This window comes from Etheostoma cragini, chromosome 4 (genome assembly GCF_013103735.1).
Source record: "Etheostoma cragini isolate CJK2018 chromosome 4, CSU_Ecrag_1.0, whole genome shotgun sequence".
Classification (NCBI taxonomy): Eukaryota; Metazoa; Chordata; class Actinopteri; order Perciformes; family Percidae; genus Etheostoma; species Etheostoma cragini.
In genome coordinates this window covers 13,569,792-13,584,438 of record NC_048410.1, presented here as the reverse complement: position 1 = coordinate 13,584,438, position 14,647 = coordinate 13,569,792, and the positions used below count along the sequence as shown (strand labels likewise).

Genomic DNA, 14,647 nt, shown 5'->3' with positions numbered 1-14,647 from the left:
AAGCTACTAAAGCTAAGAGTGTCCTTTGAGGCTGACTCACCCACATATTCATTTATTTTGAAGTCCTTTCTGAACACCCTTGAAGGAGCATAGTAGCTGTTACTCAAAGACTCTGGCTTCGCGTTGAGTTTCATTGTGCCCCGCTGTCTCCAAACCTCTGTTCTCCAAACCTGTCTCGGTTCCTCCAGCAGCGACGGAAACAGTGTGCCTCTTCCTCGTGGTAGCTCTGATAGGGGCTGTGGCGAGTGAGCTGCTCCCACGCCGTCCGCATACATGGACACCGCTGCTGTTTCACCGCCGTCCGCCGCTCCCGCGTCCCCGTAGTCTGTCACGGCCGTCGGTTTGTCCCAGAGTGTGTCGAGCAGGTCGTTCAGTTGCAAAAGCACAGACATACATTCGTTCTCCTTCTCTAGGAGCTCAGAGCGCTCACAAAACGTTTATGACGTGCTTAACCAGTGCACGGCGGGTTTTACCTGTGTTGGGCTGAAATTCAGCCATTCAAGATTCTTTCAGGAAGAAGGGTTCAAGCCCGTAGGTTGGATAAAAGAACGTTTATTACAATGGAATATATGTTCCAGAGACAAGGTTACAGAGACTGTGCATCCATAGCTCTCCATAAGTTTGTCTGACTCTTTTCCCTTCCTGCTTGATCTTATGTGCACATGGGGGGTTCAGTTGCTACCACGTGACATGTTTGTGCGCTGTGTTTTGTCTCCAGAAGGTTAGTGCCTAGCAGAGCTCGGCCTGCAAAATAGATAACAGGTCTCAGATTGCTACTGGAGAGGACCTTCACCCAAACACAAGACGTGTTCTCTGCTCCGTGGCATGTCTCTGTGTTCTGTCGGCGGCTCGGCCGGCTCCTACTCCCCCGTGTTCAGTTTCTTCCTGGCCTGCGTGCTTTTTGGTAGCCTATTACTTTTCTTGTAGTTTCAGTAATATACTCTGCATTCTGCAAAGCCTCGCTACTTTTAACGCTACTTCATCAAACTTCTCTTCTTTTCTTCGTCAAGTTTGGAAGTCTATCGATATCGTGAACAGACAGTGTGTGAGTCTAATGCGGAGACTGAACGCGGAAGTGCCTTAAACTTAAACTATATCTGAACTCCAGCAGGGGGCGACACATGCAATTGCAAAAGGAGTTCGGTTTCTGTAGAAGTTTATGAGATGAAGCAGGGGGTGTTATAGGGCGTGGCTATGATGTAATTGTCAGTGAAAGTGTTTAACGTAAAGTGGCTCCACCCTCACTCCTCCCTCTTGTCTAAAATTGTCACATCAGCAACCATGACGGCTGGGCCCATAACGGCTAACTCAACAGGATAGCAGATCTCCACAAACCATGGGTGACGTCACACATGCTCTGTCCACTAATTTTACAGTCAATGATGGAAAGCCAAAATAGAAAAGGGAGAGGTGGCGCTGAGATGCAGGCTCAAAAGGAAAAAAGGGATTGTGTTGCTGTGCTGTGTGTTGTTAATTCATTCATCATCCAATCTCTCTCTCACACACACACACACACACTGTAGTCTACTGGGGATGTAGCCTAAAGGGGACTGAGTAGCCTACCCAGGGCACTGTGATGAGGGCCCAAAATTATTTGCTCTGGATGTGGGGTGTAGGGCCCGTAGATAATCATTTTCTAAAGGGCCCAGAATTTTGTGCTTCACACGCACGCGAGTCATTGGTAAGTTATGTTTAGAGGCAACCGTCTAGTGGATGGAACGTATTATAGAAACCGTGTTATAGTTCAATAACAGTTCATGAAGAAACGGCTAGGTTCGCATGTCGGAGCTCTATGGAACGAGCTCCAGATGCTGCATTTTCGCTGGTTGACCACTGAGTGTTGTGTTGTGTGGAGGTGCGGTGCGGTGCGCTGCTGCTGCAGGGGAGCTCCGTCCACAGCCTGCAGTGCTGATGTGCGGCTGCCTTATTTGTCTTCTGGCAGCTCCACTTTCCACATCTAATTCCATTTGCAAGTCCACAGAGGAATTCATTAAAGGGGGGGGCGACCTCCCTGCAGGCGGTAGGTGAAGCAGGCTAGGTACACTGTGCGTCTGTGAACTGAGGTGAGCTCCCTATTTTATTTGTCTGGAATAATGCCTTATATAGGCCTATAGTTTAGCCTTCGTCTTATGCACGTCATTTTTATCATTATTTTTAGTTCTGAATAAACATTGGACAACTTCTCTAACAGGCAAAACGAGAAGAAACGAGAACCGTGAACACTATCGGAGCCAAATCATTTTCGATACAATTGAATGCAACTGCGGTCAAGCCAGCCGACACTCAGATTTCCGTGATTAAATTGTAGTGCACTCATATACTAGTACTTTTGGTAAATGTTTTAAAATTAGCAGATTGACGGTTTTAGCAAAGTTAGCAACACGGAAAACATAGAACTACTTCCGGCTTTCAAAATAAGGTGTTAAGAAAGTCAATATGTAAAATACAAATAACAATAAGATTTTTGGATTACATTAACCAGAAATAAAAACAAACATTTGTACTGTATACAATTTTGGATTTTACACATTTCTATTGTTAAATGACTTTTAGGTGTAGGCCTAATAAAAACAACATTCCTCCCTTATTAAGAAAGTTGCTCATATATTTGAATGAAGGGCATCACTGACTGCACCTCTGACCTCAAATCTGATACCTTAGGTGCCATAACAAGACTTTGCTGCATAATTACAACAAAGGGAACACAATTTTGATAGCATTCTCAATGTGAAGCACTTCACCTGGAAGACATAATATTTTGGGTAACCAAGTTCTTTAAGGCTGGTGATTAAGTGAGTCAGGGCCACATAAGTCTTGTCAACTTTGATATTCACACCCACAAAGTCAACAGCACTTTATTTTTAGGTGCTTAGTCCATGTACCTTGGATACCTTATATCAAAGAAACACACTCCCTTTTTCACGTACACTGTATTTACAGCACAGTTAGCTGACATAGAGGGCCACTAGTAGTGTAAAACAAAGCCACATTACATACTGTATGCTGCATTTTTTTTCTACAAAGACAGCAATTTCAATCACCTGTCCAGTCTCATATTATTAGTGTTTCACGGTAGAAAAATATCCATATTTATACAGTAAAATTGTTTGATTTATTTTCATGATAGAAATTCTTTTATTTGGAATAATTGAGATGTGGCATCTCCCCTTGAGATCTCCCCTTGAGATGTGGCATCCTTGAGATGTGGCATCTCCCCTTGAGATGTGGCATCCTTGAGATGTGGTATCTCGTTTTTGAGGGAGTCCTAAAAGGCAAAAAAATACAGTACATTCACAATTAGACAAAACCCTTAACAAAACAAAACATACATCACAAACATACACATACTTACAAACCAAAACAAAAGCTCTTTATCACACCAAAATCACGCATATCCTACCCATTCCAACCAATACATATTAGACAATAAACAATTAAGGTGATTACTGTCCACATTAATCAATTGAGAAAAAATAAACTAAATAAATAAATAATACACATACAGTATATACAAATATGTACATACATAGCCTACACATACAGTACACATATACTTACACACATACATTCACATGTACACATACAAACAAATAATTAAAAATTAAATAAAAATCAAGTATAAGTATCAATTATGAGTATCAAGTATGAGGAAAACAAATGCAGCTTGTATGCAAATAATTATGAAGGGAGAGGAGATAGCTCTAAAAGACCTCGGTAAACCATTCCAGTCGGAAGGGGCTTTAAAGTTAAAGACTCTCCTCCCACTTTCTTTGGATATACAGTATGTGGTACAAAGAAGAAAAGATGGTCAGTGTCTCTTAGGCTATAGGATGATCGATATAGAATCAAGTGTTGTTTCAGATAAGATGGATAGCAACCAGTGAAACTGACATTGAGCATTTATTGAAGGAAGATTCAGTAACTAATACATTTGACAATGATGCGCTCTAAAATTACACCTCAGTACAAATCTGCAAAGACTTTTATAAATCACAGTCAGAGGTTTAAGATTGGTTTCAGCTGTGTTCTGGTAAACAACATCCACATAATCAAAGAGCAAAGTCAAGGAGCGAAGTCTTTTTATAAGACCACCAGTTTCATATTTTTAGTAATTTAACGGCAGTGGTATGGGATTTTACCCGTTTTTATTTCTTGTAAATATAATCCAATTATCTTATTTTTGTGTAGGCTAGGCCTACTTTATAAACTTTCTTAACACCTTATTTTGAAAACCGGAAGTAGTTCCACCTTTGCCCTGCGCCGTACAACTGCATTTTACCGAAAGTACTAGTATATGAGTACACTACAATTTCAGCGTCGGCTGATTTGACCACGGAGATCTGAGTGCCAGCTGGATTGACCACAGTAGAAAACAATATATTCTTTTTAGAGAAGATGTCTTTCTCATGTAAGGAATGTAATCGAAAGAAACATCAAGCTTTGAGTGCATGATTTTTTTTTCTGCAGTCTTAATCACTACAAGGTAGGCTATAGGCCTGTCTGAGAGATCGTATTGGGCTATCTCCAGACATTTTTCTTCGCTGGACAGATTTATTCATTACTTTGGCAATTGTAATATGTTTAAAGATGCAGGGGAGTAAGGAGGAGTGTTGATGCAGAATTCCCGTGATTTTTATATTTAGAATCTGAATGAGGCAACGGCTCTGTCACTCGCGCTTTGGGAGGGTCCCCTAGAGCTCCATGTCTGTCCACAGCTCTCTCCTCATCTCATCATAGGCTTGTTTTGGATGAATGAGAAACAGCAAGGCAATACACTTTCTGTGGCTATTTCCTCATGATTTAGGTCATCTCTCTCACCTCTCTTGAACATCCCAGTTTCTGTAAGAATGGTTTCACCATCTAAGCTAATTATCAAATGCATTAATGTAGGCTATTAGCAGGGCTACATCACTGCCACTATAAGGACTGTGGGGTTGAATTAGCAATCTTAACAGAACAAAGTTCACACTTAATGTAAAAAAATCAATTAAAAAAAATCATTATAATTCTTCAAGCATTAGCCTACATTATATTTTTTCCTGTTTGGTTTGAATTAACCTACCTTATGTTATAGCAGACCTTGTCTTACTCAATATTATGTTTATCTGATTTTGGATATGATCATATCATGCTGTCTCTTTGGTTTGGTTCGTTATAATCACTAAATTGTTAAAAGCTGCACATTTGAAAAGTTTTATGAAGCATAATAGATTTGTATGCTTTTACTTCATTTGTTTTTTATGCTCGTGTATTTCTCTATTTAATGTTGCATGTGTCTGTTACAGCTAAAATAATTTGAGATCATTAGTATACTGTGGCATAGGCCTACACTCTGATTCTAAAGCGAATACAGGAGAATTTTCTTTCTTCATTGGATGAACATTTCAGTCCTAATTCTTTGTGTACCTGAAATCTATTTTCAAGATGTAGTTTTGGAGAGAAAGCTATCTTATTTTGTCTTCTACAGACAGGATCACGTACATGTCCAAATGTAACTCTCTTTTGAGTCTACAACAGTGAAGGAAGTAACAGAGTTTGGTAAATATAAGTTAGCCTATATATCTGATGCACATACTGTATGGTGTATCTTTCATCACTAGTAGACCAGAAAGGACTGATTTTAAAGCAGCACTATGAGGAACCAGTTCCTTTGAGAGATGTTTAACTGCACACCACAACAGCCCAGCTGATTTTGTGCTTAGCGCTGGTCCTATCCTATTGAATTTTTTCTATCTTACCACAATAAAGCTAACTTGGTCACCCCCTGCAGGATTTCCCCTGGGGGCTATAGCACACAAGCAGCTGATAAAGCATATGACCGCTCAACTGTGTTTTTGTGATAATGCTATTGCGTCATGGAGTTTGGCATATACTTCTTTGGGAGCTAGTCTTTGATGTTGTTATGATTTTTTTTAACCTTTTTTTATTATCTGTTTGGCTTATTTCTTTTTGTTTCCAGATGGGGAAGGTGCTAATTCACTTCTATCTACATTGTTTCTGGAGATGCAGGTGCCTACTGAGGATGTCCTTTTACTGACTGGGTAGACGCATTTAGGTAACTTTCCTACTTATTAAACACAAGTGTAGGTCTGGAAATAAAGATAAGAGAAGGTAAAGAGAAGATAAGTTAAGGAATTTTCTTATTGGGTTTACGATTTTATTTCCACAAACCATATATACATTTTGAATTTATTTTAGGTGTTTGTAATATCTTCTAGCCACAGATGGCAATTCCACATACAGTAGACTGGAATATGTCTGTGTGGTCAGAACAATTTTGGTCATGAAGGGTGAAAGCACAATAAATTAGAAATGTCATTACATTTATATCCCAGCAAATGAAACAGGAGTGTATATTGAGAGATTGTATAACAAACATCACTTTCCTTAGTATTGTACCTTTAACATCTTTTCCTAACTGAAAAAGAAAAACATTGGAAACTTTCTGAAGTTTTGTGTGACTATATGGCTATATGAACTGGCTGAAACTGATTTAGTGTTCCGGGTTAGGACACTAACACAGATCTAGAGCCTATGAGGAGGTAAGGTGAGCTGTGGACATCTAGGATGTAGAGCAAAGTTCTTCATTTAATAAATGCTTCTACATCCATTTCCTTTGCACCCCTTGGTGGCTCCACCATAAATGTAACCAGGGCATGTAGAATTGCTTTGCAGCTCTGATTCCAGAGTCTATCTTACATGCTATGTTCATATTTATGATGGGGGACAAAATTCCCCATACATTGTTTATTCATATCAGCATCATATCAGTTTCAGCTACATTTTAAAGTGGATCTCTTTTTGGCAAGTGTGGAGAGTAGGAATTATTCTTAATTACAACAATCAGTCTTTCAACATACATATGTCTGCGTCAGGTTTCAGGATGCGCTCCCTGAAGAAGACTGTGTTGCTCGCCATCCTAGTGTCTGTGGTGCTGGTACTGGCCCTCCTCCATTCGTGGCCCACTCGGGCTTACACTACAGTGGATGTGTGGCAGCGACAGGGGCCAATAGTAGAGAGGCATCTAGGGGAGAGGCTCCCAGAACCAGACCACCGATTAGGAAACATACCCTTTCATGTGAGGGACAATGTGGCAAGGTAATTCATTTTTTTTACTTATTTATTTAGTCTATCTATAAACTCCTTAGCACAACAGAGCTAAGCTAAAGCCGGATTTCCTCACATGCATGTGTCTCCAATGATCCATCCAGCTTGTTGGCACGTAACGGATGCGTATGTGAGGGTGAGAGTGGAGGAGTAAACTTCCCCTTCGCCCAACTTCTGTTCCCACGGGTGTCAGCTCACCCGCTGCACACTGCCTTTGAGGCCTCTGAGCTGGAGGAAATGAAGAGGAGACGGGCCAAAGAGTACAAGAGTTTCCAGGAGAGGTAAGCGTCACCGTAAAACAAAATTGTCAAATGTTACCAGAAGAAATAACAATGAAATGTCATCTAATTGTTGAATAATAATAGTAATTGAGGAAGCACTATTAGAAGGACTAAATATCATTTTAATTTGGCTTTATTTGACTAAATCCAGATTCAGTCATCCTTTGATCAAGATTGCAACCTTTCTGTCTCTCTCTCTCTCTCTCTCTCTCTCTCTCTCTCTCTCTCTCTCTCTATCTCTGACATGGAAAATGTCACTGATGCTCTGTCTGTCTCATACACCTCTTCGCCTTTTGTAGTTTGGTGCCAATCAGGATTCATTATTGCAAAAAACTAGATCAAAATGGGAAAATCAACATAGTAATTTTCTTTTCAGTTTATTTTTCTTTCCTATCCTGGATCCCTTGATACCTTTTTTAACATTGAAAGGTTTTTCTGCACAACATTTTTTTTATAACCAAGAATTCAATCAAAAGGTGACAAGGGTATTAATAGCTGCTATTGAATTATCTCTGATGTTTTTGTGGTTTCAAAGAGCAAAACTCACTGGAAGCGTATTTTTATACATTCCTCGTCTGTTATGTGTAAGCTGCAGTATAAATCTTCCTGATGTGGATTCCCCCATCACAGGTCACAGACACCTTCAGATGTTCTCATTATCGCAGAGGCCAACAATCCCCTACAGTATCCAACACAGGGGGTTGAGGTACGGCCGCTGAGAACAATCATCATCCCAGGTAAGACTTCAGATAGAGTGGGACACGCATTTAAACAAGACGTATTCGTTAAAATAAATTGTTTTCCAACGTTTACAACTGGATGTTGGGGTAGCATATTGTTGCTGTATTAGATTCAATAATTTAATTAAGGCATTGGTTACTACAGCGAATAGATACAGCATGAGATAAAGAGCAATTTAACGTGTTTAGCAGAAATAAAATAAAAAATGCAAAAACAATCCTTTAAAAGTAAGTAGCATACTCTTTAGAAAGCATATATGTATTTTACTTTATGCTAACAGGAAGTGGATGACATTTATTCCAATGGCTGTAGTAGCGTATCAATCTGTTGATGTTATCATCATGTTTTCAGGCTTGGCCTTACACAGCCTTCCCAGAGACCACTACTCAGTAAGTCTTTCAATAGGTCTGTCTTTACTTTTACATGTTTGACATATTTGCTGGGCTTTTATCCCACCTATCCCTTTCTTTCCATCTCGCTGCAGATAAACATCAGTGCCGCGCTGGGAACGCTAAACGTGGCAGCAGAGGTGGACGGGATCAAAATCAAAGGGGATGGCGAGATGCACATGAGTCTGTCAAGCAGCCACCTGTCCAACCTAAACCGACAACTGCAGTTTGTCACCTACACAAACACACTGTTCCACCCTAACACAGCAGACACAGGTGAGGCCTCACACTAAAATCAGTTTTTGTTTGTTTTCTTTCTCTCTCTGGACTTTCGTATTCTTTTTTTCTTTTAATTCATACCCAAACCATTTCTGTTCTTTTCATGTACAGAATCAAGTGCTTTGTAATCTGGAATACATTTTATGGAATAATTGGAGTTTTGGGAAACAGTCTTATTTTACGGATATAGAGTTAGATGAGTAGATTGATAGCCTACCACTCTTAAATCTGAACAGTAAATATAAAGCTATAGCCAGCAGCTGGTCATGGTCTGCTGCGACAGCAATCTCCATACTTGGATATATTAGCGGAGATTTTTTCTTTGTATAGAGCTGGCCAGCCAGTCAGAAGGCCATCTAATAATATAGCCTGCCTGTTTTGCTAAAAATGAATGATCATTAACTACAGTGACAAAGCCTGAGGACAGGCCATGACCAAAGACCCAATTTATCGCTCTAAATTATCTGTCAACCAGTTACACTATTCAGCATTAATCTTTTTGTGGATGGTACAAAAATCTGATATTCAGTATGCATAGATATCTTACATCAAACAGCATTTTAAAAACTGTGGAGCCATTAGCCACAGTTAAAACCTATTACACTAATCAAATTTATTAAAAGTAGTTTTTGTTGTGTCTTTTAGTGCAGTTGGAGACAGAGGGGCATCAAGCCAGCTTCAGTATCAAGATTCGTCATGGTATAACACCCAAACTATATAACACAGGATCCAAAGGAGGTAAAACACAACACTTGTAATCATGCTGTCATTAAACCACTGAACAATAGCTTTTTATTTACATTTTTTTTATCATTTGTTAAAAATAAAAAATTAACTTTCCTCTAACGGTTGTTTGATCTTACTTCTCTGCAGAGTACAACATCAGTGCCCTCGTAACCATAGCTACAAAGACTTTCCTGCGTTATGATAAGCTTCAAGATCTTATCAACAGCGTGAGAAGATACTATCCAACGGTCACTATAGTAATCACTGATGACAGCGAAAACCCCCAAACCATTTCGGGGCCTTACATCGAACATTACATCATGCCTTTTGGAAAGGTAGTGGGAAGTGCCAGACACACACTGAAGTATTTACATTTCACAATGATGCTCTTTGGTATTCAAGCTTTGCGACATGTGTCCTAGGGGTGGTTTGCTGGACGAAACCTGGCAGTCTCTCAGGTGACCACAAAGTATGTGCTGTGGGTGGATGATGACTTCATCTTCACAGCCAACACCAAGCTGGAAAAACTGGTGGATGTTTTAGAGAGAACCACTCTGGATCTGGTGAGGAATAAACCATTTGTCTAAAATGTCTGGTTTTGTTGCTGTCAGTGATATCAGTAACATCAGTGTGTGTGTGTTTTGTGTGTCCAGGTGGGTGGTGCAGTGCGGGAGGCCACAGGTTACACTGCCACCTACAGACAGACCATCTCCATTGAGTCAGGGAAGGAGGATGGTGACTGTTTACACATGAGGAGAGGATTTCATCACATCATCCAGGGCTTCCCTAACTGTGTTGTGACTGATGGGGTCATCAACTTCTTCCTAGCTCGTACCGACAAAGTCCAGCAGGTTGGCTTTGACCCGCGCCTTGCAAGGGTAGCTCACCTAGGTGAGTACAGTGAAATAATTATTTTCATACATTACAGTTAAGATGGAATGGGGGATATGACTATACACTATGTAACATACAAATATTTTAGCATTCCATTTTTCTGACAATGAACATAAGACATTTACTTAACAACATGATGGTTAATACACACACACTGTATCAAAGCAGGAGGTGAAAGAAGCAATACCTTTGTCCCAGTTACACACTACTGCACAAACAGATTATATACAGTAGATATGTTTTTTAAACTTTTTCTTCATACTGGTACTTTGTACTAAGAGGTAATTATACAAGATGTGAAATTATGGATTTTAGTTAAACTGGTTTCACAGGTTTGGAAAGCCACTGCAGATTAAATTTACAGTAACAAGCTTGTAAAACACGTTTTAAACATCATACATCATATTTTTAGCTGTTTGCAGCTCCATGCATTGTTTTTGAATCTATTTTGGCACCATAGTGTCCGTCAATAACACATTCAAAAAAATCAAGCAGTTAATTATGCATACGGAGATCATTTTAAATTTTGGCTTATTCAATATATACCTAGTCATCATTCCTACCTCACATTGCTAGACCAGCTAGTGCAACTTCAAAACCCACTTGGAATTTCAATTTACTGAAAATTCAGTTTACTTGGCACATGAAAGATTCAAAAGAGATGTTCTACAGAGCTACACTTAGGATCTGAAATATGTAATGATGGAAAACAATTAGAAACAGAAAACAACAAAGTGATAAGATTTATATCTTATGTTAGTTATTGAGATAGTATCATATATCAGTAAACTTGTTTGTACAAATGATACTGTGAAATCTTTGAATTAGCACGTCCCAGAATCAGTGCGCTGCTATAATTAAACTAAATGCATGCATTAATAAAAAAATTATTTCAATTTAGTCTTCTAATAACCAGTTTCCCACTACTCGCCCTTTAGCTTTTAGGTTGTAAAAATCCTCCTAAACCGTCTTCATGTTTTTATGGCTGCAATGTTCATGCAAAGTTTTATTCTGTATATATTCTATAAATTACATATCTGGTATATTTGAAAACATTCCACATGAAACCTGTAATGATCCTAACCCAGTGAGGTTTAAGAAATTAGTCAGATTAGATTGAAGAGCCCCTATTATAATTTTTTGGATTTTTCCATCTTTGAGTGTTAAATAGTTTTTTGCATATGCAATAGATGTTTAAAATAACATATTTCTGATTGAGAAACCCAGCCCAGTTTTATACATTTGCTGCCCATAGGTACACAGCCTTCCCAGTGGTGAGTTTGAATTTGGCTGACCAATCACAACAGAATGGGCCATCTGACCAATCTGACCAGACTGGGCTTTTCGGGAATGGGGGCCAAAAGCTCAGACAGAGTGTATAAGACAAAGGAGTTGCAGCAATGGGCAGTACTAGAAACATATTGTGTAACATGTAATATGTTTATGTATGTTTTGTAATCAAAACATGTAAACCTTTTTGATCATACCCTTAGAGTACAAATATGATGCTCAAAAGGAGTATGATAGGGGCTGTTTAAAATGAGTTGTCTAGATGTGTGTATTTGTGATATTCTGACATGTGTGAATTGTTCTTCTGAGTTATGTGTTATATTAATAAAGTCTATCTTATATTCTCTTATTTGGCTCAATCATTTTGTTTGCGTTTATTTTGCAGAGTTTTTCATCGATGGCCTGGGTTCTCTCCACGTGGGTTCTTGTGATGATGTTATTGTCAACCATGCAACCAAAATCAAACTTCCCTGGGTCAGCCAATCAGAGAGCGACAAGACTTACGCCAAGTTTCGTTACCCACCGGCGTCCTCTGATGCCACACACACAAAAAACGGCCTCCTGTTCTTCAAGAACCGATTTCAGTGTTTGACTCATAATTAGTTCCTCTTAACCCTGAGTGTTCCTCTGCTCCTCCTGAGTTGCCAAAGAAGTTCTCCTCCGCCCCGTCCTGTCAGATAAGATTTTAGAAACATACTTTGGTTTGCCTTTTCTCAAAAATCTTCACAAGAGGTTTCAGGCTTCAACATAGAGATGTTCCATTAGAGCAGTTTTTAACATGTTTATTCGGTCAGTGTTAAAAAGAAAGTCCTGATACACAGTAAAGATCCAGAAGCTGGATAGGACAATCCATTCTCTCTAGAGAGTTGAGAACGAGCTGTAATAACAAACACAGACCTAGTTATATGAGAGCATAAATTGGATTAATTCGAGGCTTTTTGTTTGTCAAATCTTATCTGGATTTACATCCTTGAGTTGTTCTAACAGAGACTGAGCTTTGGGTAAACCAAACAGGTAGCATCTTTACTGACTCACTTCATTGTCATTCTAGGCTAACGTGAGCAGAGGTTCAAGTGTCCACTTTCAATTTGCACTATCCAAAAACAAGACTGAGCTTGAAAAAGCAATAGTGACATCTCATAGCCTGAGGACGACGGGAAACTTTACAGACAGTGGCATTCCTGCAGAAACAGCGCAGTATACTTTTTACAGATGCCACATGAAGAACGCAGTCAGAACCTTTCCACCTGTGGTACCTGCGCTCTGTGATTGACTGGTCGTGCCGAAGGTTCGGCTGCTGGTTTTTGTGTGTTTTTATCTCTTTGTGTCTTTGGTTTTGCTACCCCTCTTTACCCAGAATGTGCCGTTTGTGAGCGATCAATTACATCTAAGCAGGACAAACTTGCGATCCCATCACATCTGGTGTTACCTGACCTGGGAGCAGCCTTGTTTTTTGTTGTATGCTGTCTTATACTTTGAACCACAAGAAGAACAGCGCTTCTGTCCAGTGTATGCTGATGAGAAACAATGATTCATTACATGCTAAAAACCCTAAAAATAAAAGTGCATGTTTATTTTCCCTCATTATAAGAGAAGAAATTAGGCAAAAAACAAGCATATTGAGACAGAATTAATGAAAGTTTGGTGATAAATTAACATCCTAAAAAAAAGTGAGTAGTCAGAGCATGAGAGGGAAATTGAGAGAGACAAAGTAAATGAGAGACGTTAGACGAAGTATTTATACTGACTCTTTGGAGAGTTACTGTATGTCCGACTGACACTCATGCCTGAAGTGATGATGCTGTTGTTATATACCATGGCCTTAAGATGGCACCCTTGTATCACTATAGTTTCCTATTATTCTTTTAAAGCCAGGTTAAGCGGTTTTCTGGAAAAGGCAGAAGAAAAGACAAAAAACACCGGAATTGTAAAATACAGCCTTCCTCTTGCAGCTCTCTTCATTTGCGTTCGTAGAACAGCCAATAGGAGCGCCCTCCCCCTGAAATGACCTGTGATTGGCCAAAGTCTTCTGTCACGGGCTAGATTTTCTAAAGCCTGCAAACAAAGCCAAAATGAGGTGCAAAAGTCTAGCTATTTCTCTGTCCACTGGAATTACAATATCCTCAAAGGGTATTATTGAAGTTTTACTCAATGATGCCAATAAAAAACTGCTTACCCCAGGTTTTACAGTTGTTAGCAAAGCGGGGGCAGAGATTTATCAGCTGATGCTTTTTTAAATCTTGAGAAGAATATTTGAAAACAAATTTGTGTGTTGTTTCTTTCCATTATAGATTCTTCTTTTTTTTCACCAAAATGCAACATTCACTCAGTTCAGCGCTGTAGACAGGGGTCAGAGTGAAACTGGATCACTGACAGTAATATAAAAGGCTTTTGTGTAGTTATACGTGTAGTAAAATGTGTCTCATGTTAGGAATTGTAACCAACAACTGAGATCTTTAGCTGAGCTGAAAACCTTTATTTTAAACAGTGATCTATGTTGTGTTAAAAGAAATTTAACTTACCTGCTTTACCCAAAAACCACTGGGGTCAGTCGAATGATTACAGCTGTATGAAGCTTTTTCAATTCATTTCAATTGTTGACATATTAAATTAATTGTGGAACACCTGTCTTTAATTGCCCCAAAATATGTTGTGCGGTTGGGACTCTGATCTTTGTTATTTTTTCTGTGAGGCAATAGCTGTACCTAATCATCCACTAGGGTGCTCCCTGCTACACTGTAATAAACCCATCAAGGATATGAGAATTTTCGAAAAAGCTCATTTATGGCATATTTAAAAAGGACTGCATGGTATCAATGTTGAGCAGTGCACAGATTGTGTGTTAGAGAGCAGACATGTTTTAGAAGATGTAGGAGTTGTGGATGGTTGTGAGTGCAAATGAACAGTGAGTCTTTGGGACATGATGTTTCATACAGTCAG

At 39.3% G+C, this 14,647-nt stretch overlaps 1 protein-coding gene and 1 long non-coding RNA gene across 7 annotated transcripts; one reads left to right on the top strand and one right to left on the bottom strand.

Annotated features, from left to right (window-relative positions):
- The first annotated feature begins 1,853 nt into the window (after positions 1-1,853).
- On the top strand, positions 1,854-13,606 carry b4galnt1b (beta-1,4-N-acetyl-galactosaminyl transferase 1b). 6 transcript variants are annotated; one of them, XM_034870348.1, is made up of 12 exons: positions 1,854-2,063; positions 5,960-6,055; positions 6,876-7,098; positions 7,212-7,388; positions 8,019-8,125; positions 8,481-8,518; positions 8,614-8,794; positions 9,443-9,535; positions 9,671-9,858; positions 9,946-10,086; positions 10,177-10,414; positions 12,093-13,606. In XM_034870348.1, exons 3-12 carry the CDS (start codon positions 6,884-6,886, stop codon positions 12,308-12,310), a joined length of 1,596 nt encoding a protein of 531 aa, XP_034726239.1. In that variant the 5' UTR covers positions 1,854-2,063; positions 5,960-6,055; positions 6,876-6,883; the 3' UTR covers positions 12,311-13,606. The 6 variants fall into 6 exon arrangements, 5 of the variants coding, with proteins under 5 accessions (XP_034726239.1, XP_034726238.1, XP_034726240.1 ...); XM_034870347.1 differs by lacking the exon at positions 1,854-2,063 and adding an exon at positions 4,278-4,408; XM_034870346.1 differs by lacking the exon at positions 1,854-2,063 and adding an exon at positions 4,285-4,483.
- Positions 13,607-14,194: 588 nt separating this feature from the next.
- LOC117943919 lies at positions 14,195-14,564 on the bottom strand. Its single transcript, XR_004656460.1, has 2 exons — positions 14,512-14,564; positions 14,195-14,371 (listed from the first exon to the last, which is right to left on the bottom strand). It is a non-coding gene; the product is annotated as an uncharacterized LOC117943919 (long non-coding RNA).
- Positions 14,565-14,647: the final 83 nt, after the last annotated feature.

What these genes read in the sequence shown, in the direction of transcription:
- b4galnt1b (XM_034870350.1), top strand. Translation starts at nt 6,863, where the DNA reads ATGTCTGCGTCAGGTTTCAGGATGCGCTCCCTGAAGAAGACTGTGTTG. An exon ending in GAGAACAATCATCATCCCAG is followed by an intron (nt 8,126 to 8,480) that starts GTAAGACTTCAG and finishes TCATGTTTTCAG; the next exon opens with GCTTGGCCTTACACAGCCTT. An exon ending in ACATCATGCCTTTTGGAAAG is followed by an intron (nt 9,859 to 9,945) that starts GTAGTGGGAAGT and finishes CATGTGTCCTAG; the next exon opens with GGGTGGTTTGCTGGACGAAA.